Source organism: Cupressus sempervirens, chromosome 8, assembly GCF_028749045.1.
Source record: "Cupressus sempervirens isolate cs-2001-9-10 chromosome 8, ASM2874904v1, whole genome shotgun sequence".
NCBI lineage: Eukaryota > Viridiplantae > Streptophyta > Pinopsida > Cupressales > Cupressaceae > Cupressus > Cupressus sempervirens.
The window spans coordinates 445,150,068-445,175,274 of record NC_143125.1 but is presented as its reverse complement, the minus strand read 5'-3'; the positions used below and the strand labels follow the sequence as shown (position 1 = coordinate 445,175,274).

Genomic DNA, 25,207 nt, shown 5'->3' with positions numbered 1-25,207 from the left:
TGAGCGAGCTTATATCATGGCTGAAGACATGTTCGTGATGCTATGTTCATGTAAGTAGATGCTAGAGATTATTTTGTGGAGGTTGCTAAAGTGTAACATGTGATATGTTCACTGGCAACCGACTTGTTTAATGGGTTTTATTTTGGAAGCTGTAAAATGTATTGTACCTTGTGGAACTGTATTGTAATATCTTATTGAGTTCCTATATTACTCATTATATATTGGCAAATCCCTCACATGTCGACTCAATTAATTAATAAAACAAGGTATAAAGGAAAGGTTGTTTCCTTGGTCGTATGTATCACATTGTATTGTATCGATGCGGATGTGGTTAGAGGATGCAAATTTGATAAAAGAAAAGTAGAGAATGATTTTGAGATTGATTTGATAACTTCAAGGGAACTGTATCGGCAAAGAGTTTGTTGTATTGATCAGTTCACTACTTGAACATGTTATCCTAAAGATCTATTTATATTAGTGCTGAAGCAATTTGGATAGTGGGTTCAATTGTCTTCTTCATGCTCCTAACAAGGATAGAATCTTCCGACAGGGATTCAAAGTCTCCTAATAGGGACTGTATGTACTGATTGTATTGTAATTGGCTCTTAACAGGGTCATATCCTCTTACAAGGAACTTTTATATTAGTACATCATATTGTGGGCTCCATCACCATCAGGATTTTCCCTCTGATCAAGGGTTTCCCTAGTTAACAAGTCATTGTGTCATTGTGAATGTTCTATCTCTTGGCATTGTTCATATTGTTGGTTACTAAAGTTGAATTTGATAAGTTAAGTTTAATCAAGCATACAATCCCCCCCCACCTCACTTGTATTAGTGGACTTTACTTTCTCATATATATATATATATATATATATATATATATATATATATATATTGCCGATGTTATTAACATTGCTATGGCCAATATATTTATTGTTGTTGTCGATATGTATATTGTTGTTGTTATTACTGGCATGCAATCCAAGGTAGGGTTTGATTTTCTGATCTCAAATGATATATTTACTAATGTTCTTTATCCTGATCTACAAGGACTATTATTCCAATTTGGCCTCCAGGAGACCACACCAAACTAGGATCGGTAACAAACAAGGAAGGATGTTTCAGGTCAACAATTGCATTGTTCCAATGAATTCCAATTTGGAATTACCAAGACAAGGAAATGTGAAGCTGATTAATGATATTGTTGCTTCATGAATGCCAATACATATATGAGGCCAAGCACCTCCCAAATTAAGCAAGTCAGCCCATAAATAGGTTTGCGCCAAAGTTCGAATTATGAAAAAAGGTCCACACCAAAAGCACACCACAAGAACGGGTATTGCTGGTCTGAGATCGATCTTTGAGAAGTAGACTGCTCCATGAAGCTCATCAAACAACTCATCAATCTGCGAGATGGGGTTTTGATTCTTGACCTTCTTGTTCTAAGCCCAATAGTCGATGCACATCTTGAGAGTGAAATCCTTCTTCACCAAGACACAAGAATTAGAAGTATTATGCTTGTTCATGTTATTACTTCTTATGTTGAAATGTCAACAATTTTGAAAGTCTTTTCCACAATGTGTTGTACATTTTAAACATTATTTTTAACCATCTCAAGCAAATGTGGGCTGAGATAAAATAGTTTTTCTTAAACTATGTGTTACACAATCAATCGAGAATTATTCTTTCTTATGCTAGATGAAGTTACTATAGACCCCTAGTTGCATTCATTCATTTTAAAGTGTATTAAAAAATGATATAGATTTTGAGCTATCCTAGCGCTATGTTGAAGCGTTTTCCTATTTTCTAGAAAATTCTTAAAGTTTCAATGTCATACCACCCAATCGAGGGTTTTCCCTTCCATCTTTCAATTTTTGAGTTAGTTTTTATTCCCTGCTTCTTGGTAAAAGATGGTCTTGAACACTAACACTCACCATGAACTTTGTGATCAACAAAGTTCATGTTGGTATAATAGAAATCTTCCATTCACATATTCGACAATTTCATTTATCCAATAGAAATTTTATTTAGTATTCAATATTCTGTTGATATTCAAAGTTTGTTGTTCGATATGCAAATATTTAGTATTTGCAATCTTGTTATTTTACTTCTTATGCATCTTTTCATAGCTAGCATTTCAAGTACAATATAGCATATACAACACTACCCTCCCACCCCACTCAGTACCTTCGTCACTTTGTCATGCCCAAACTTTACAACCTTTGTCCCCCCATTTAAAAAACTCGTCCCAACATCCCCTTTGATCCCCCATCCCTGACAAGCAGTTGAATATTGTTTTATCTCCTTTTACTTGCATCTAGGTTTATAAAAACTTAATAATGACATTTTCTAAGTACCATAAATTACTTTAGAGTCTAATTAACAATATTTAACACCATTTTTCCCGAAATAGAGGTCGAGTCATAGCTAGTCATCTCAAGCGATAAGGTATAGCCATGATGGACTCCTAGGACTAGACCCTCTAACTCTCCCCTGGAATTTAGTAGAGCTAGGAAGAGGAAGATATAAATTGTTTTGATGTTATATTTAGATATAGCTTTACAAGGACAAATTGTTATTTTAATTTTGCTTCAAACTATTAAGCTACCAGCCATCAACATTCCACATGAGGATGTCATTTTGTACCCAATTTGCATTTAAATATATCTAGAATCAGCTTATTTCTTTTGTTTACTCAGTGGATGTATCTCCTCATTGAATTTTGCAAAAAAAATGCAATTATAATTAAATTTAAGCAAAATTTTAAGTTATATTTTTGGCTGAGTTTTTGCCGATTTGTTTTTTCTAGCCTTGGTGAGTTTTTGTTTTTGAAGAGTTTTCTAACTATGCCTTCAACAAGTCTGAATTTGAAGAATTTCAAAGATGCCTTGTGGCATATGATGATTTTTCACAAACATTTGAATTTCCTCACCCTCAATGTATTTAGTTTTCACCCACAATAAGTATCATTTTCTTGTCTCACCAAGTCAAGAGAATATGTTTTACAGGGTGTCCAACACATACCTTTTTACAATCAAAGCAAATATTGTCTTGCAAGGTTTTTTGCATTCCTCATATCGACTTGGACATTATAATTAGCATCCACCATCTCTAAGGACTACATGAAGGTTTTTGAAATGAATTTTGCAACCTTGGCTTGCCCTTCAAGAACATTGCCCCCTTTAGGGACATTACAATATCATTTACTAAAGATCAGTTTTAGCAATGTTTTCATCCATTAGCAGCCAAGGAGACTCTTGTTTCAATCCACAAATCTGTGACTAGTTTTCATATTCCTCTAGAAATAAAACCTTTCTACCCATAAAGTGGCATGCCCTTTTTCATAACTGAAACCTAAATTACTATGGGTATGTCAACTGTACCACCATTTGCAGGAAGGAAGATATCCCTTTTGAACTCAAAACTAGAGACAAATTTGAGTTTGACTTTGATTGCACACTGAAATAGTTGTCGGAGTGAACCAAGAGGAAGAAACTAAAGGAAGCCTCTAGCAGCAGTGTTCCAGCTGTCATGGACTGTCAAAGCTTTCCTGCAACTGTCAGCAACAACAATGCCCAACCATGTCTCATTATGGGAGCCCCACACCCTCGCCTCCTACTCTGTCATGGGAAGCATGGTCCTCAAACCTTGACAATATCATTCAAGAGGAAGGTCTTAGGCTCAAATGGGCAGATGTCCCCCTACCATGGACTACATGGTTCAAGATAGATTGTTTATCACTGCCATTTTGGTCTCTTTTTGATATAAGCTCTTTGTATAGTTGATTTCTGTATGATCTGTTTGAGCCTCACATCGATTTAGTTTTTGGTATATGCCTCAACATCAGAACAATGCAATCATGTACTAGTTTCTTATTTTATAATTAATAGAAAAAATTATTGCCACAATCTCTTGTCAATATAGTGACCCCATCGAGTTAAAAGGACGACCATTTATATAAATGAAATACACATTTTTTTAACCTATGATATATTTTTCTTCATTCTAAAATGCCTTTCCAATGGACCTATTTTATAAGAAGGATGTGGATCTTATTATTGAGGATGTTGGAAGTTCATTATTGAGGGAGAATTTATAGGTGGCTCCAATGATGATTTCTTCATTGAAGGATGATATTTTAATTTTTTTCTCAGTTGTAGAATCAACTTCTTGTTCTCTACTGATTATAATAATTTGTTCTTTTGACGACTGTTTCTTGTTGGATCCTTCACATGTTCTAATTTCATGCCTACTAATAGTACATAAGTGAGATTAGCTCTTATATTGGTCTCGCACTCGTTACTATTCTAGGTAAAATCACCATTACTAGGTAGTTGTTCAAGCATAGTAAAATATTTCCATAGAGAATATAACTGACCATATTTTTAATGTTTATTTGCTACAAGGTCCACTAAACTCAAACTAGTAGCCATATCTAATAGATTCTTATCATAAAAGATTATTAAATTTTATATTAAATAAAAAAGAAACCCTACAATATGTATAAACTAATTAAAGTAATAAACATCCAACACAAACTTCAAAAAAAAAAAATTTTAAAAACCTTTATTTTGTTTTCTTCCAAAAAAAAAAAATTAATATTTGTTCAACATCTTTAAAAAAATCATCAAAGCATTTACCATAGATCCATATATGTCCTCGATTTCTACTTTAGAAACATACCAACAATCTTCTCAAATGCACAAATAGTTAAAAGGAATGGTTTTTGTGAAATGATTCTTAACATGGACACCTTTTGAGATTTTAAGTAGTTTTTAGATTATTTCATGTTTAAATGTTCAAAGAGTATTCTAAAATTTAGATTTTGACATTTTTCAAAAATCACAATTGTTGTTGTGGGTACACCTCAAAGCACCTAAAGCGGCAAGGCTATATCCTAGACGCTTCTATCATGGGAATGGTACTCAAACCAACTCATGACAAGAGTAGGATCTAAGGCATACTATGAAACATAATATTTATATGTAATCATTAGATCAAAACTTTCTAAATGTAATTTAATCATATACAACATTTTCAATGAATTGTGTTCAGCAATTTATATTTTCAACTCATATTGCTTATAGATATTTTGATACTTAAATTTTCAAGCGCTTTATTATATTTGGGACACCATTCCCTGTCAAATTTGGGCCATGGTCGACCTATCCTTGATACCCATCCTTAACATGTCCCCATCTCCTATGCCCTGAACTCTATGGAAATAAGGGCTTTGAGCACAAGACATGATTAATGATAGTCTAAAAATTTTCAATGCACTTAAACTACCAAAATATGATTCCATCTTTAACGTGCCCATGTTATTGTATGTGTGATTTCATCTATTAAAAATTAAAGATTGATAATAGTCTATAAAATCGCTTTGCAAGTGACTTAATTGTTTAGTTCTTGGAATCATATCACATTCTATGTAGAGTTTTCTATAGGCAGTCCAAAGGAACAAAGTCAAAATTCAAAAACCCATTAATTAGGGTGCCCTTGAATGACTTATTTAGCTTTTCAAAATCAAAATCAAAAGTTGCTTGTTATGGGGGTGCACATAACAAAAGTAGTTAGTAGACCAAAAAATCAAACTAAATAAAAGCCCTATACGAGTGTCTCCCTATGCAAAGGCAAGACGATATTTCAAATTAATCAAGAAGTTATTGGTACACAGCATGCTTAAGCAAAGAATTTCATCTTCTAACTTCAAAATGATCTTTTGCATACATTGGTTCAAAATGTAAACCTGAATAAGAAAATTTTCAGAGTTTAAATCCTCCGTATGGGTGAGCACCTACATAAATGAATTTGAAAGTGCAAAAATCAAGCTTGAGTTGCTTTAGGCAACTGTGCAATTCAAAATCTAGCCTAAAATATAGGAAATGAATTTCAAATTATTACACCACACATGCAATATGCAATATGCACAATACATACTTCCGTAGTTGTCACTACCCAAGTCTATAATTTGGTAGGCACTCATAACCAGGTGGAAAAGTCAATCCTTAATCAACGATTCCCAGAAAATAGACAAATTTAAGTTCTCACTACATACATAAAAAAAAATATATAGGCATTACACTTCAAGGTACCCCGCACACTATATTTCAAATCTCAAGGTTTGGGAGTCACTATCTTGACTTCAATAACTCAAGACAAGGAGCATCCTTTCCTTTCTTGTCGGGAGTAATCATAACTGAGAAACTCAACAATCAGCTTGTGGAACCTACACTTAAGTACTTAGACTAAGCTAGTTGACTCGCAATTTGTGCAACCTAGGGTCATGACTGAGCATAATGAACTCAAGGCCCTAGTGTGAAACCAAGTGAAACTACAACCACATGTAAGGACTGATATTTACATACAATGCTACATTAGCAAATTTGCGTAAAAAGCAGAAAAGTCTATTTGAAAAGTAAAGATCATTGCACAAAATGTCGAACTCAATTTTCCAGTCAGTTTAATGAATTCTAAAATGCTACATAATGTGCACACTCATATAGGAGATGTTTTCAAAAAGACAAAGTTAAGGTTGTTTATAGAGACACACATATAAACAAGCACAACAAATTTTATCACACAGGACAAATACATGTATAGACACATGCACACAGATATATATATATATATATATATATATATATATATATATATATATATATTCAAATTTAAGGAAAAACTGCAATCGGCTTATATCGGAATGCACCAATAATATGAGAACGGATACTTTCAATTTGAAACCTGTGTCTACGTATAGATGTCTGCCACTGATAGGGCCAACTAGTTTTATTTAAGCAATGTAACAAGTTATTAATAGATTAACATCTGTTCCAAAATGGTCATAACTTCCCAAGCAAAGCTAACCGAATATTAATAAGCAGCAGAGCAAAGCCCAGAAACAATGCAAAGACAAAATGCAATGCAGAGTGCAAGACCCAAACAGCTGGATTCTTTGATGCTTTGAATCTAAACACCTTTCCGTTGAACTCTTTGCATCAAACATTTAACATAACACTCACAACTTTGAATACTCAAGGAATCACTCAATAATGATTTACATGTTCTTAATATCTGAAAGCCCTACATACATGTCATGAAAATATGTTTTTTATACTGAAATTCTGCAACCTCTTCATAAAGGTGACTAATTTCACTGACATGAAATATTTTGTTGGTGAAACTTGCTAGTGAAATTATTGATCTGTAATGAAGGTAATGTTTTTATAAAAACTGAGGCATGATGCTAAAAAACCTACTGAAAAGATGATAATTCTGCTCTATACTCACAAAAAAACATTACCTTCATTGCAGATCACTAATTTCACTAGCAACTTTCACCAACAAAATATTTCATGTCAGTGAAATTAGTCACCTTTATGAAGAGGTTGCAGAATTTCAGTATAAAAAACATATTTTCATGACGTGTACGTAGGGCTTTCAGATATTAAGAACATGTAAATCATCATTGAGTGATTCCTTGAGTATTCGAAGTTGTGAGTGTTATGTTAAATGTTTGATGCAAAGAGTTCAACAGAAAGGTGTTTAGATTCAAAGCATCAAATGGTCAACTAGAAGAAAAGCCTCATGAGAATCAACTCTAGAGCCACCTATTAGTAGTTTAATTTCAAAAAGCGTTCGATTAGTTTGCACTTGTTTTAGCTATCATCAATTTTGAAAAGAAAAAAACATATTCTACAAAGTCTTTTTTTAGCCAGAGCTATTTATAGCCTGCACTGTTTTAAGCAATATCCAATTTTAGCCGGATATGCATTTTTACATTTATATTTGAAAGTCTATCTTTGGATCTATTTGTCATGCAAGCAATGTGAATTCTACTGTTAGCTTTTAGAAATTTCTACCAGTAGTTTAACTAGTGGTTGTTTGAGTTCAAATTTAAAATAATTGGATAGAAAGTTGAAAAAAAGCTTCCATTTCTTGTAAGCAATCTATGCTTAATTAGAAGCCATAGCTTTTTATTTTCTCATGCAACAGATCATAACAGATTATGAATGAGTCCTCTTCACACTTGGCTGGGGTTCTCTTTTGATAATTTGGAATTTACTTTTAGTATTCATTCAATAGAAATTATATGCATTTTTTTTGCTTCCAATCCATTGTTGAAGGGTTGTCTTATATGTCGCTTGTGATTTTATGAGTCATTTTTTGCTTCTAAATTGTTGTTGAAAAGTTGTCTTACATGCCATTTGTAGATTTGTAAGTTAAATCTAACTTAACAATTACTGAAGGTTTTGTGTTACAGTAGTTGTTAAGTTTGTAGTTGTAGCTTCCAATACACTTAGTTTGTTTGGCTTTTAGTGTTCTTCGCATATGTTTATGGATAAATTGAAGCTGGAATACCTGTATGACACTCCCCTCTTCAAATTTACCTAGTCAAATGCATTCTTTAATCCTATTTGATCATTATGTATCCTTGCACTGTTCAGCCTCTACATTTAGCCGAACAATGTAATGATGCAATTATCAAAGGATTTTCTTCAATCAAAAACACTCTGTCTTACTTTGTATTAAACAGTGTGCAGCCTTTTCCTGAGGTAAATCTAAAAGATATCCCTTTAGTTTTATTTACAATAAGCATGAACCACCCTACACAATACTGTGCAGATTGTACATAGCAAGTATATATTGTTCACATTAGGCTAGTGTTTGTTTATAGGGAACTTCACCAGCTAATGTGAAGATAAGTTCTATTGCACATCCATTTCAGTTTGTGTCACACTGAAATGATCAAGTTAAAATGCTAACAATACTGAATACAGAGTTAACAAGAATTCTAGTAAGCACTTTCTATGCACTAGATAAGGCAATTAATAGATTGATGTTGAGTAAAATGCATATCTATTGCTATTCTACCTAACCTTTTTCAAGGTAAGTTACATGGATATGCCAAACTAAAATGTTAAAGAGTCATTCCTTGATATGATTTCTGAAAGCAAAATGATTTCACAGATTGTATTATAGAATGTTCCAAAGTTAAGAAACATAAGATCATTTAATTTCATTAGAAAATTATGTGCATGTCAAATGACAAATTAAAATGCTTTTATGAAACAAGGCTTTAAATCCTTATCACAATAATATTTACTAAGATATCTTAATTGAAATCTACTGAAAGAAAACAACTCAAGAGATACGAATTCTTGCACTTTGAGATCATTGAGATTTAAGACTAAAAAACTCCTATATCCTGCAAGAAGATTACCACTCTATTCATGCACCTATAGTATACAGATTACGAAACATGGACCAAATTGGTCATCTTGTGATCGATGCTATTGCATAGATGCATGGTTGAAAAACTCTGACTCAGCAAAAACTTGCCGAGGCCTGAGAAAAAAAATGGGGAAAAACTCAGCAAAAAACTCGGGAATTTTTTTAAAATGCATTTTTTTTCAAAATTCAATGAGAAGATGAATCCAATTGAGTTAATTAATGAGAACACAATAAGAACAAGCTGAATTTATACATACATACATACATACATACATACATATATATATATATAAGTTTAAACACAAAGAGGGTAAAAATTTGCATTCCTATTAAATTAGATCTCTGTAAAGATAGTAGCCCTCGTTAAATGAAAAGTTGGAATGATGCAAACCTAAGTCACAAGGTTGAAATTCAAATTTGAGATTTTCGATCATGAAATTTGGATGGAATTCGGCAAGGGTAAGAATTCAAAGAAAAAATATTGCCATTAAATTTTACCGTATGAATTTATTTATTTTTAAATATAAGTAATATATCCACAAAATTGTCAAAATAGTTTTACTTTGCTAAATAACTAAACTAAACAACTCAATATTATTTTAAAATAAAATAATATATATTAAAAAAAAAAATTATATTAATTATCATAAAATTTGGATGAAGTTCAGAAAGGGTTAAAATTCGCTGAAATTCAAGTTTCAAAGAAGAAATTCCGCATATCCTGTGACTTAAATGCAAACAAAGTACTTAGCTTCAGTTTTAAATTTCTTTTTAAAAAAGATTTTATTCGTTGCTCGAGTTAGGTGTAGTCTTCATAGAAACTTTGCAGTTGGATTAGAAAGCCTTTCATTTTGTAGACAGTCTGCAGCCTCATATTAAACTGGCAGCATTTTCACCTGACCTGTAACTGAAATTAGTAGTTAGAACTTAGACATGCATCCCACAAAGAGTGGACGACTTAAGTAAGGCATTACAAATTGAAAGTCCATTTGTGCAAAGAATAGACTTTACAAGGTCATTTAGTAGATAAAGTATGTCTAAATGATGAGTGGCTTTTCAAATGTTCCATTTCAGATAGAATAGTTGATAGGAGTAGACTACAATGATGACAATATGAGGTCAGGTATAATTCTATCATTGGAGAGACTTGAGGGTATACATGCAGAGGTTTTGAATGTGATTAAAATGAATGCTATCAATGTAAACATAGTTTCGCAAATATGATTGTAGAGGCATATGCATTCTCAAAATTGATTGCATGTGCAAATCGTAGTGGTTGAAACAAGTGGTATCAATGGGACAACTATTTCTCATTAGAAAATAAAATGAACTGTCCCATTTTTTGAGTTTGAATGCTGAATAGAAAACACGGGCAAGTTTTTCCCAAAAGCTCGGCAAAGTTTTTCAAGCAATTTTTTCTCTGAAAAACTCCGAAAAATATTGGGACTCTGTGATTAATTGGCAATTAGTCCAACTTTGGATAGATGTTTATTTGGTACAAGGTTTTCAGTATTTGAAAACAATAAATGTGTATATCAAATGCAAGATAGATCAACTTAAGACAACCGGCATAAGTAACTATTGATAGACTAAAATGTCATTTCATATGTGAGAAATTTTGGATTTCAGTTGTAAAGAAGAATGGAAAAGGTTGTGCAACTCCACAGTCCATAAAGCATACTTGTTTCTTCATTATTTGGTCATTTAAAAAACACTCTACATGTTTCATTCCATTGAAAAGAGGCTTATGTTTAAGAATGGTTATACAAGAAACAAAATGAAAAAATTACTTTCATGAGTTACATTGACAATAACTGCAACACAAATATTGCATGCCTATCCTACAGAAAGGTAATTGAGAGTCACTCAAGAGACCACTCGTTCTCTGTCACAATAACTCTTCTCTAGAAAACATTCCCATAAAAGGCTACATATTATGGTATTCACGAGTAAAAAGACAACTAGTGATTTGTAATAGGTCCATATAGTGGAATCCCCTATTTGTGGATTTTACAAAATTTTATTGTTTTAATATTCACAATATGTATTTTCTTTCTTTTATGGATGCTTTAGATTGCAAGTGATATACTTGACAATCCCAATCACATCGAAGAGATCATAATTCCATTAAGAATAAATAGAGGTAGACTTGTAAGAAACAAGCAACATGATATTAGATTAGCTAATGAAGACCTTACAACTAAGGTTCCTGCATGAAGAATCCCACATGAAATCCACCTGTTCCCTATGGACGGTATCTCTAGTAACCCACTGTGATGATTTTCTCATTCATAAATCTCTCCCTTTTAGAGAGTCAGTTGTGCACATATAATAGAGATATATCAAAATGTGGATTGTAAGAACTTGAAGAACTGGATTTAACCATTACATGAGTTATGCAGGTTCTTGCAAAAGCAAAAGTCTTGTTAACTATTTTTTAGGTCATTTTTGATATTATTTTTTTCTTTTCTTTTCATGTTCATCCTAATTGGTCTCAACTAAATTAAGTTTAATCTTAAAGTCAAAACAATATGTACTTACAGTCCCTCAGGCTTTGGATTAATATTCATTGACTCATTATCACCAAGAATGTTTCCTTGAAACCTGTTTCTGTGCAGATGCAGCTCTTGAAGTCTCTCCAAATTGCCAAGTTCTGGGGGAATACTGCCTACCAAGTCATTTCCTTCCAAAAAACTGCAGACAAGTATGTAAATGTATAGCAGCGGATTTTAGAAGTAAATGATTAGCAGTTTATTTGCTGCAGACAGAATTTTATTTGTTAACAATAACCAATAATATGATCAATCAAATCCTAACAATTAATTGTGATTTTCTTACATCTTTGCAATGTTTGATAGATTTCCAATTTCTTTGGGAATAACACCTGTAAGTTGATTGAGACTCAGATCTAAATTTTCAAGATTTTTTAGCCTGCCAAGTTGTCTTGGTATGGCACCCAAGATGCTGTTACTTCGAAGGTTCCTGCATGTCCACCAAAACCTTGAAAATATTCACATAAAATACAATTTACTTGAAACTTACTATGCTGATAATTGAAGGGTGATGGGCATGTCCATTACTTGAAAACATAACAGGACAAATATTTAAATGTGCACTCACGGCCATTAACTGAAAAGGCACTTACAGTGTTTGAAGAGAAGTTAGGAGACCCAATTCTGGTGATAGAAATCCTTTAAGGGACAAGCCTGGAAGATTTCTGCACAGAAAGTTTACAAACTCACTGAAAGATATTTTAATTTATTTGAGCAATCAAGAAAAAGGCCATACAAAAACAAAAATTTATATTCATGCATGAACTGTCTTCTCATTTCTCAATCCTTTGTTACCTTTATTATTACTCTCATTTGAAATTGTAATTGGATCTGAAAGTCCATTAATATGGAATACATATGCCTTGGTCTAAATTATATATTTATTACATCTTTTTCGTCCATGAATCGATACCACAATCTTAACATGAAAATTTTGTTTCTAAATCTGTAGTCTTGGCATTTGGATAGTCTAGATACCATCATAAAACATCAACATTGGATCCTTTATTTAATATACAAAATATTATAATCCTTTAAACAATCTCCTACACAATCTTGCAACTATAATTATACAGTTTAAAGTTATAATGAAGTTATAGACTATTTCCACCAAAACATATACATATGAAAAGCACAAACTTCAAAATATAGTTGAAAATCAGTGCGTCCTGAAATTATAGAGTGAAAGGAGGTCACTTCAAAATTAACACTGGCTTTTTATAGTTTGAGATGATATATGGTATCTGAGTTCATTTTAAGAATGTGGAATATTTCCCATCCTTGCAAGCATTAACCTGGATAAATACAATGTTATGGTGGCGCCTCCACATCTAAATCAGAATCAAAGGGGAATCCGAGAGGAAGTAAGTTGAGCTAAGTGTTAGTGGAAGCAAACAGAGCATGTTGAAGCACCCTGATCAATCGTGGCAGAAGTTGGGTAGAAAAAGGACCCTTGATGAGTGCTTAGGAGCCAATTGGCAAAAGTTAAACAAATAGATAACAAGAATAGCTGCCCACAAGAGGAAAAGCAACCTTTCCGTGGTAAAAATTGACAAGCATGACATAGAAGAATGACAAATATCTGATCAAAAGTTCTAGGTGAAAAAATATGGTAAGATGCAACCGTTGGAAAAAATTGTGACAATAGGAACCAAAATAGGTGCCTAAGCGTCCAACATAAGCCTTTTAAGTGGCATGAGCAGTCAAAAAAGAGAACTTTTGTGTGTTTTAAGCGACAGAATCAACCTAAAAGTCTGCATAGAAGATAGTGAGAGATTTAAGTGGCAGCAGTGATTAAAATAGGTGCCTACATGACTGATAACAAGCATTCAGAGACAAAAATGGTGATAAAGGGCCCCTAAGACTTGTTTTATCAAACTTTAGTACCGATATAGACTGAAAAAGTGCTCCTGGGCTGTAATGAACAGAGTTTAAATGGTAAAATTACATGACTTGAATCCCTAAAGCAGCAGTTTGGAATCCAGTTAAATGGTAGAAATGTCATACAAAACGTTTCACGCATATGAAAACAGTTTTAATCGGTAACAATGATAGGTATGTGTCCCTGGGAGTTAATAAGTGTCTTTCAAATGATGGGACATAAAGCAGGTGCCTGTCAATATTTTTAGGTCACATATAAACATAAGAAGTGTATATAGACAAAGGATGAATGCCTTGGGTACGATGACTGAGAAGTTTAGGAGTTAACGGTGAACTCCCAACAACCTAGGAACAGTTGCTAGACCAAAATATCTTCCAAGAGAGAGAAAATGGCAACAATAACTTGCTTAATTATGTATCCTTGAATGATTGATTGAATATGAAATATACAATGAGATGCCTTGCATAAAAGACTAGATCGTGAAGTGTCTTAATCCTATGTTATGAGAGAGCTTAAGTGTCAAATTATCAAATAACCTATAACTATCATTAGATGATTGACAATTGTTTGATTGGAATTAACGATCAATATATATATATATATTTGAATTAATGTCTTGGTGAGAATGTTTTGCATGGGTGATTGTAGGAAAAAGACTGAAGAGAGGGGAAGCATTGCTAAACGAGATCATCGGAAGGAGATGGTCAATTGGTCCAGTCATCAAGATCGACAGGTATGACCTAAAACTGTCTTGGAAAGGATACGAAGACTTGACCACAAATTACATTAAGGGACCCCATGAGCTATCAAGAAAACAATATAATAAAAACTTAAAATAATCTAAATTAAATATAATTCATACCTTTGAAGATTTATTATTTTATTTTCTTATTTAATCATTATTATAAATCATTCAATACGAACACATATATATAAAAATGAAGTGGCACCAATAAATTATAATTATATAATCTATCAATGTCACCTCATCGATATACATATGCGAACATACATAAGAGCCTATAATAATAAATAAAATAAAATTTACACTCTTCAACTTTTTTTTATTTTGTTTCCCTCTTTGTTCTCTCCCTTTTAAATTCAAATTTATGAAGTATCCGAATAGCCTTCTTGATAACCGATGGTAGCCAAAAGGTCATGGCTGACCATTAAAAAGTACATCATAAATCGATTTGAGATACCCTTCTTCTTTTCTGCATTTTCTCTACTCTCCGCCCAAATCTGCTATGTTTTGTTACTAAGCCCTATGAACAACGTTCTCAGAATAAAACCCTTCCTAGCTCTATAATCTGATTCATTCCTCTTATTCCCTCTAAGACGAACAGTGGCACAAATTCGGAACAAGGCAATATACAATGGAGATCAAGAATACCGGCCGATGAAAGGAAAAACCTGAGCTTGAAATTAGGTCACATGATTCCTTGTTTCAGTCGGCTTCCATACTCTTTCATTCTGAATATTATCAATGCCTTTGTCAAATTCGTTTACCATTAAGTACTTTGTTGCTATTGAATATTTTGAGCAGAGAAATGAATAGAAAGTGTAGTCGGATACATAACTCCCAACCATAGTCAGTTTTATAAACAGTCTAATATCTTGTTCTTTGATTTAAATTTGAATAACCATGAGAATACTTGAACTCTGGATTTGGAGGATAGAGAATTCAATTGTGTTGTATTAATCAATATCTATGCATCTGAATATCATCCTTTTTCCAACAATCTTCGGAAATGTAAATAATATCATAATGATCAGACACTGAGGAATTCACTAGCAAAGAAGCCATGAAGAGTGAAGAGGTGTAAATAACTTGGAATGGTTTAAACTTTCAAGCACCTAGGATTCACCAGCAAAGAAACCATGAATGGTGGAGAGGTGGAGATAACCTGCAAGAACCAAGAATGGAATCTGATACAAATAACCATGAAATGAAAAACACATAATAGCTCATGGATGTCCTGATAATGAAATCTGCTATCAAGTCGAGTGGTGGAGATCGGGTTTACGAACCCAAATTGAAATCCTTGGCCAAGGTGGTTATAGGCATATGTGCCAATCATGAGATCTTTTTGTTTGTCCATAAGCTTCAGTTATTTAGGAATAACTAATGGGGCACTCAAACCACTGGATAGCTCAAATGGCTGGACTTAAGAACATCCCAAGCCCGATCCCGAGGTAAGGAGGGCTATTCTATTAAGTTAGGATGTGTGGGGATAAGTATGGTCCGAGGTTGGGAGGTTAAGCCTATGTCAATGCTTCTCCTCTCACCAAGAACGAGGCTTGGACAACATGACAAAGGGATTCCTTTATTATTTTTGTATGTTTCTTTTGCATTTTTACCTTAGATCCATAGAAGAATAAATAGATAGTTTAGATTTCTAAAAGCAATAAATTGAATGAATATATATTAGTTGATATAGAAGACAGTTGTTACTTTACTTTCAGCTGAACATGTTATCAATTAGAAATGGTTAAAATGTTCGCAATGTATTCATTTATTTATTTCGTTATATCAATTGAATATAAATTGCAAATAGAATAGAAAACAATTACTTCTTTCTAGTTAAATTTAGTTAATGGAAGTCATTGTCATGTGAAATGGAATCAGTTATTTTTAATTAGGTGTTTTAAATTGGTTAGGAAAATTCATTTGTTACATTTACTATACACATTGTAAATGATGCAAAGCTGAAGATAAAGGGTCTCAGCTGCTAGGCTATGTCCGGCATCCATATACAATACAAATCTTTCACAAATGGAGAAAAGAAGAAAACCCACTGAGACAAAACTCCTTTCCGAAAGAGAGAAAAGAAACAAACAAGGATGATGCATAGAAGATTCAACAATACCCCCCAAGGACTAGAAGCATCACAAATACAATCAATAACTCTCCACAAGAGGGAAGAGAGAGACAATATAAACCCTCCACCCCCCACCCCGGAAAAACAAGGTGTAATAGCTTGCAAAAGTGGTGAATGTGTGAAGACAAAACATAATCCAAAGCCAACAAACAACATTTCTCCCTTTAGGAAGAGGATAGAGCAAGTATAAATGTAATGTCCCCATTCTTTTTATTTTTGATGAAACTTGTGAGTGTGTTAGCACCAGAGTAACGAGAATCGCCATAAAATTGCCTAAATCGGCGATTCAGCGATTAGATTCAGCAATGGCGATTTTTTTGGAGTTGGAAATCGCCATTGCCAATTTCATCAGGTGAATCGCCTGAATCACAAAAAATCGCATGAATCGCCTAAAAAAATCGGCATGAATCGCCCACGGCCAATAAAGTATAGACTTGTAAAATTTTAAAAAATTGCTTTTTTTTTTTACTTTGTTTTTGACCTATTCTCTTTGTTATAACCCTAAAGGGCCTTCTATTTGTTTAACATGAGTAGAAGAGAGAAAAAGTGAGAGAGAAGAAGAGAAAAAAAAAGCCATAGGTTTCTAACCAGCAAGAAGAAAGAGCACAAAAGAGATCAGCAATCCATTTGGGGAGGCCATCAATTGCATTGGGAGCATTAAGGAGCCAATCTCAACACTCCTCAACTCATTTGCAAGAGGTAAGTGCTCTTTTTTTTTTTTGCATGTTAGTGTATTATGCATTTTTTGTTAAATTTTTATAGTTTTCAAGATTTTTAGTTTAGATCTTGAATGTTCTTTATTTTTACTAAGTTGCAAACTAGGGTTTGTTGTTTTATAGCTTTTATTAGCTTCAAACTTTGATATTTTACATATAAATTTTTATTGCAGCAGCCTTTGCTTTCATTTTTTCGCAAATTCGCAATGGGTAGAAAAGATGAATGTTAGAAATATAACGAAGAGTTTCCTGGAAGAACCAAATATCAAACAAAATGTATTTTTTGTAAAGAAAAAATAACTTCTAGGGGTATTTATAGATTGAAATACCACATTGCTGCTATACCTGGACACGATGTTACAATTTGCACTCACCAAACTCCTGAGGCAAAACACACTTGCTTAATGGCATTAGAAAAAATTGAAAAAGACAAAGCCAATAGGAAAATGCAACTTGAAAGGTTAAGGGGTATTGGATCCCATGTTCCCGCATCCGCATCCGCAGCCGCATCCACATCTGCATCTGCATCTGCATCAGCTTCTGCATCTGTAGGTTGTGTTGGAGAGGGTTCTTCTAGGCCTCCTTTTTATCCTAGTTCTTCTGCTCGTGCTAGTGCTAGTCGATCACATACTGAGACAGAGTCCCACACCAACCTATTGCAGCCTAGAGTGCGAAAAAACAGAATGGATAGTTACTTTGTGCCCCGCACTACTCCTGGTTCGCAACCCACGCTTGAGGGCATGGGTTTGAACAAGGAGATTCATGATGCTGCCAGAAAGGAGATATGCAAATTTTGGCACTTTTGCAACATTCCATTTATTGCAGCCAGGTAATTGATTCTTTTTTCGTTGTTTTCTTTAAAGTTAAAATTATAAGTAAAAGTAAAACTTTAATTATATTTACTTGTTTTATAATTTGAGTCTTTGACATCTAAATTTTTATTTGTGACAGGGCTCCTTATTGGCAGAACATGATAGATGCGGTTGCTATTTGTGGTCCGGGGTTTAAAGCCCCAACTGAGGCTGAGTTGAGCGGATACCTCTTGGATGAGATGGTAGAGGACATGAGGGCTGAGCTCGAGGACAACCGAAAGGAGTGGATTGCAAAGGGTTGCACCATCATGACTGATGGTTGGACAAATAGGAGGAATAGAACACTCCTCAATTTTCTTGTATCCTGTGGAGGTAATTGATCATTCTACTTTCTTACATACATAATTGTAAATTTTGATTTGTTGAATGCTAATTTGTTGATGATCCATTTAATTTTAATATTCTAATTCGTTGTTTTGTTACTTGTAGGATATACCATGTTCATCAAATCCATTGATGCTTCCGCACATGTAAAAAATGCCACATACTTATGTGAGGCTATTGAGGAAGTCATAGCAGAGGTGGGAGAACAAAATGTGATCCAGGTGGTGACGGATAATGCAGCAAGTTATGTTGTTGCAGGTAAACTTTTAACTTTTCAAGTTTTGAAAATAAATTTATTTGAATTTTGAAATTTGAATTTCTAATTGACTTAAAATTGTTGTAGGTAAACTTTTGATGGAGAGGCACCCCACTATATTTTGGTCCCCTTGTGCGGCACATTGCATTGACCTCATGTTGGAGGAAATTGGCAAACTTGAGTTTGTCAAGTCATGTGTGGAAAGGGCAAAAAACATATGCAAATTCATTTATAATCATTCATTTGTCCTTAGCACAATGAGGAAGTACACAGAAGGCAAGGAGTTAGCTCGCCCAGGTATCACGAGGTTTGCCTCGAATTTCATCACCTTGCAGTCCTTGTTGACATCAAGGGATGAATTGAGGAGCATGTTTGTTGGGCAGGAGTGGATTTCCTCTTCCTATGCTACGACCACTGTAGGGATAGATGTAGCGGATTGCATATTTGATGAGGATGGTTTTTGGAAACCTGCTAGAGAAATCCTACAGGTAAATTTATTGCAATTTAACATTTAGTATTTTACTTTTACTTTAAGTTATATTATTTTATATTTAAGTTTTGACTCAAGTTTTTTGTTTTACTTTATATGTAGGTCACTGAGCCCCTTGTAGCTTTGCTACGAACTGCTGATGGGGAGAAGCCCTCTATGGGCTACATTTATGAGGGCATGGATAGGGCCAAGGAGGCCATCAGAGCCCAATATGCAGGAGTGCAGTAGAGGTATGGCCCTATTTGGGACATCATCGATAGGAGATGGCAGAATCAGCTCCATCGACCCATCCATGCAGCAGCTTACTTTCTGAATCCGGCATATCGTTTCCGTCCTGAGTTCAAGGCGGATGCGGAGGTTCTCACCGGCTTATACACAGTGATTCAGAGGTTGAGTAGTGATGAAGATAGCGCTGCTGCGATTGTTGAGCTAGACCAGTTCAACAATAAAGAGGGGCCACTTTTCTCTGGCAGGATGGCCATAAATGCTCAGACAACACTACAGCCAGGTAAAAATTAAATAATATATTCAATGTTCATGAATCTAGATTCTAATCTTAAAGTTGATTATGTAATTTTAGAGTTAACTTGTAATTTGTAAATGAGACTAATTGTTTCTATTTTCAATTTTTCCCTTATTGCAGATAGATGGTGGCAAATGTTTGGGGCCACAACCCCAAAACTTCAAAAAATTGCCATTCATATTCTGAGTCAGCCAAGCAGCGCTTCTGGATGTGAATGCAGTTAATCCATGTTCGAGCACATCCATTCGAAGAGGAGAAACAGGTTGACAGTGCAGAAGTTGAATGATATTGTCTTTGTTCATTACAACCTCCGTCTTAGGATCAGACAGATTTTGGGCACTGACTCCTCTCCGATCATTTTGGAGGAGATTGATCCAAAATCAGAGTGGCTCACAGAGGTTGTGGATCCAGTCTTCACTGAGGAAGACCGTGTGTGGGTTGACCAGGTGGATATAGAGGCTGAGGCAGCTAGAGCACATTCTTCAGGCATTGGTAGATGCACACGTGCACGCACAGGCACAGGCCCTAGCGACGTTCATGAGCCCATCTTACATGCGGGAGATATGGCTCGGCAGTCCTCTAGGACCTACATTAGACACCTTGCTACTAGGCAGACTGGATATTCAGAGGCTGAGGCTGAGGCTGCAGCCGAGCTTCAGGATGATGTTGAGGATGATGATGATGACTATGAGTCTGAGGCTTGAGCTGGAGCCTTGTTTTTATATTTTGTTTACAGATATTGATACTGAATCATTGATAGACATATGTTTCAAACTTTCATGGATCTTCATCTTAGATTCTTACATACATTTATGATTTGATGTCTTATGGATCATCTTACATACATTCTATGATTTAAATCATTATGATCATTTGATTTCTATTTACTTCAGCTAGCCTACAATTTACATTTTAGATAACATAGTTACATATGTGATGGATTTTATGTTCCATGTTTATGTATGTTAAGTTTTAACTTCTATTTGATGATGTTATAGTGTGTTTAAGTTATATTCAATAAAAGGTGCATGAAATAAGTTTTAAATTGTTAAAATCTTTAAATTTAAAGGGTTTTTTCAAATTTGCCGATTCATTGCCGATTCACGATTCGATTCGGCCTTGCCGATTCCAATCCGATTCCGATTCTTGTTACTTTGGTTAGCACCCTCAGATTTAATTCTCTACTAACAATAGTTGTGTGGGAAAGTAATTAATTAAAAATTTGATTTTAAGTTGTTTGAAAAAGTACAATAGAAGACAACTTAAAAAGTACATATAAAAAAGAACTTTAATTAATTACTTATAAAGTGATTAAGTGTCAATTATTTAGGTCACTTTTTTTGATAAGCAAATAGCAACTATTTGGGGTTGCACCCAATATATTATAAAATCCAAAAAAGTAAATTATTTGTTGATTGAACCATCTTATCGACATGGTACTATATAGTGTTCCATGGGGTCGACCTTCGATTACCACATGGTCGAGTGGTGTAACAAGCCACTACCAATACAAGTTCTAGTTTGGATTCAAGGACAAGACCAACATTTCCATTCTTCCACTTCTCTCTCTTTCTTAGTCTTGGTGCTTGTATTTCTTGTGGTCAATTCGATATTGTAATTGTAATTGAAACTTGATGTATTGGAATTGAGTGAAGTAGACCTCAATGTTATGTATTGTGTATCCCCTGTGGTAAGGAAGGAGATATTTAAGCCTTGTGCTTTAACAATTAGTTTTTGTTTAAGTTTAGGCTGGACTTTGTATTTTGGCATATGGGGCTACCTCTCAACATCTCCTCCTATGAAGCAATGTCTCTACCTCATTGCCTAAGACTTTTTGGTCTCAAATTTTTTTTGCAAAATGGCATCCACACCTATAGACCACTGTTTGGGATTTTCAGCATCCGCATGAGGATCAACATGTGCACTTGCAAATCGACATCTTTACCTAGCCTTTGGTGTCTCTTCTTAATTTAATTTATATGTTTGGTTGCTAACAAGTTTATGGTTGCACAGTAATTTGAGCTGGTATCTATGATGTTTATCAGTTGGACTATCATGATTGGCTTATGGTTAAATGAACAAGTGTATGTTAGTTATTACAGGAACATTTTTTGTTGGCCCTCAAAATGAATCTAGATGTTTAGTTGTTTTTAAGGATGACCTTGTCACCTCTACTAAGTAGTAATTTGCCTTGGACCGACTTGTGTAGAAAGTAGCCCATTGGATTGAATTGGAGCTCTTATGGCAACTTGAGGAAAGCTCAGTTCCACTTTAGTTGCATAGTTGGGCATTTAAAACCCCTAAAGTATGTTAAGACTTCTACTTGTGCACGGTTGTGTAGCATAGATTGCCTTATCCTTCTTGTTGGATGCAATGCTCTAGTATGTTATGCTTGTTTAAATGTTATTGTTTCAAAAAGAATGTTTCCATGCATGTATTACTCTATGTTCCCAAGGGTCGTTGGCATGGCATTACATCTAGTATCAAAGCTCATGTTCATTGCTAGGAGCTCTGATGTTTGTGTTCATTGTGATTGGTGAGTGGTGGATGGTTGTTATATTGTATTCTCTGATGCTTATCATTGTTTTCTCACTGCCTTAGCATGGCTCATAGATATGTTTGCAATGGCCCTTGCATATCTTATTCTATTATGAAGGATGCCTCCTAGGAATAGAAATCGTGGACAGGCTCAAGGTGCTTGTATGGGTACACAATAGAATCCTTGTCAAGAGGATTACCAAGAGGATCATCAAGGGGAGGAACATCAATATGACCATCAAGACAATGAACAGGATGATCAAACGAGCGATTAGGATGGTGGATTTAATGATCCTTAGGTCCTAAGCTTATTACACAATTGGGACATTGACAAGAGGCATCTCAATACAAGTCCCACCAATCAAACTATGGTCATCAGGTGGACAAAGTAGAGCGTAAGCATTCTTGTAGCCCAAATGCTAAAATCAACCAATGGAGAGGTAGAGAGTCCCTATGCATGAGAGACCATATAGTGGTGGATGAAGATTCTATTCTATTAGGGAGCATGAGAAACCTTAGGTCACATCCACCTAGTTTCCATAACTCTTATGGTGGTAAAAAGGTTGAGACTTGGTTGATAGATCTTGATTGTTTCTTTGACATGTATGCTTATGTAAGCAACACTAGGGCTCGATATGCAATCAAGCATCTTAGAGGTTTCACATCTTCTTAGTGGCACATGGAGGAGCAGAAGCTCCATATAGATATCACTTCGATCTCGTAGGAGGTTTCCTTAGAGCAGTTTTGAGTGTGTTTCCTCTCTGAGCACTTACGTTAGTGACGTGTTAATGAGCTTCATAAGTTGCAACAAATAATCATGATAGTAGACCAATATGAGCTAATAGTGTCACTCCAACAATGTCACGATAAGAAAGTAATGTGGCCCTAAACCATAGTTTGGATGCATCACGAGGTAAGTGTAATTGATATACTGGTGTATTAGTGTTCATGTATTATTACTCTTATGATAGCAAAAATAATATGTTACATTAGATGGTGTGATTACATGGAACCTAATAATATTAATGACACTTCTTGAGGTAATATGTTTATTAGATAGTTGTACAATGATAGGTTGGCTAGATGGTGGATAGTGGTATTAACTTTTCTTAAGGAGAACGATATGTTAGATGAGTTGAAATCAAGATGTTGATTTATTTAATTTTAATGCAATGGTTGATGATATTAAGGTATACAATGTTATAGACATGTCTATGTTGTAAGAACAATGCATATGTTTCCTCATGATACATGATGATGGTCACTTACATGTATACAAGTTGTTAATTTTCTAATGCATGTATCTACTGATGTCTGATTACTACAATGCTTCTATTATTGGTTTTGATAGGTTTTGTTTGATGTGTTTGTAAGAAGAGGTACAAAGTCGTAGTTACTCATTTGATAGGTCCACAGGATGTCTTGATCCCTTTCGCATCTTGATGCTATACATATACATGTGCTTCAACTATTGTCTAATGCGGACAAGTATCGAGGCATTGACTTCACCTAAATTGGCAAGTCAGAGCATGCCCAAAATTAAAATTAAAGTTAAGACTGACATTAGTTAAATGTGGAGTTAATCACATGGCCAACTAATTTCCTTAGACACAATTGTCATTCCTAGCTTGGGCTGCAATTGCCATATTGTTATTTTGGGTCATCCAGTTACTGGGTGGTAACAACTAGCTACCTTGCTTGGTATGTTGAGGTAAGTGATTTGTTTGCATTGCTTGATTTATGATGCTTGTTATGTTTCCACTTGGTGTATGAGTTTATTTATCTATTTGTATGTTGGATGGAGTTGCTAGCTAATATTATAGTTATTTTTGTTGTAACCAAGTAGTATTGTTTGGGCATTTTATTTTAATAGAGATTTTAATTGTTTGCCTTGGATTTTAAATTTATCATTTAGTTTATGCTTTTAATTTAATTGTTTTAATATGTTATATGTTTTTTAAGAATCTCTTAATATATAGAAAAAGTTCACATTTGGGGAATTCATTCATTTTAATTTTAGTTTTTATGAAGTTTTTGAAAACCTTCATGTGAGAAATTTAAATTTAGGCTTAAAGGAGATTTTTGGGTGAACTTTTTCTGGGTATTGAATTTTATTTTATTTTTTTGGTGAAATTTTTTCATCCTTTAGAGTTTTTGGGCCTTAAAAGTTGAGTTTTTTAGTTTCTTCCAAGATTTTTCAATGGAGTTTGACTCACTGGATTGAAAATGGTTGAAATAGCATTTCTAGATTGGATTAAACCTTTTGCAACTTGTTTGGGATAATTTGATAATGTTTTCATTATTTTCTTAAGAGTTATTGAGAGAATGAGGATTTGTTGTTCATAAGTTTTCAGAATTGATTTGGGTGTGTGTGAAAGCTTGAGATGGATGTGGTTTTTTTTGTGTGAAAACCCATTTAGAAACCAAGAGGTTTGCCTAGATTTTGTTTTGGTTGAGTTTAAAAAGATTTGATGATTTTTCATTAAAGCATTGTATGCACGCGGTTTGGATAAATCTCCATTTACGTTGTGTTTCTTGGTGAATGTTGCATGTATATTTAGATTGTTGGTATTCATTGATGAACGTGTAATGAAATTAGAATGGATAATGAGTGATTTTCATTCTTGGAGAGTAGGGAGTGATGATGGTTATAGTGTATGTGACTTGTTGGCAACCAATTACTGGCAAATCTCTAGATTGAATGTGAATGAGGTGTTGTTTGGGACCCCTGGCATTGCTATTTGGATCTATTGGCTTCATGTGATTTAATGATCATTTAGTATGTGATCAGTATTTGTCGTGATAACTTGTATTCACTTGGCTCTTAATATAGTTTTATGGTAGCTTACCGATTGAGAATCCAGAAAATGTGTTATGTGGTGTGAATCAATGTTTGGTTGTAAGATTATAGTTATTCTAAAGTGGGCCTATTGGTGC

The 25,207-nt window shown here is 34.2% G+C and overlaps 2 protein-coding genes across 2 annotated transcripts in view; one reads left to right on the top strand and one right to left on the bottom strand.

Moving 5' to 3' along the window:
• LOC149543127 (putative LRR receptor-like serine/threonine-protein kinase At1g63430) overlaps window positions 1–25,207 on the bottom strand; it is an 84,321-nt gene that overhangs the window by 45,654 nt on the left and 13,460 nt on the right. Inside the window, exons 3-5 of the mRNA XM_089798037.1 lie at window positions 12,381–12,452; window positions 12,074–12,217; window positions 11,777–11,929 (exon numbers count right to left, since the gene is read on the bottom strand). Of these exons, the coding sequence (XP_089654163.1) occupies window positions 11,777–11,929; window positions 12,074–12,217; window positions 12,381–12,452 (369 nt within the window). The remainder of the gene's footprint in view (window positions 1–11,776; window positions 11,930–12,073; window positions 12,218–12,380; window positions 12,453–25,207) is intronic.
• Window positions 17,533–18,771, top strand: LOC149543128 (uncharacterized). The gene is made up of 3 exons (XM_089796532.1): window positions 17,533–18,096; window positions 18,219–18,451; window positions 18,569–18,771. The coding sequence occupies exons 1-3, from the start codon at window positions 17,672–17,674 to the stop codon at window positions 18,769–18,771; spliced, it is 861 nt and encodes a 286-aa protein (XP_089652658.1). The 5' UTR covers window positions 17,533–17,671.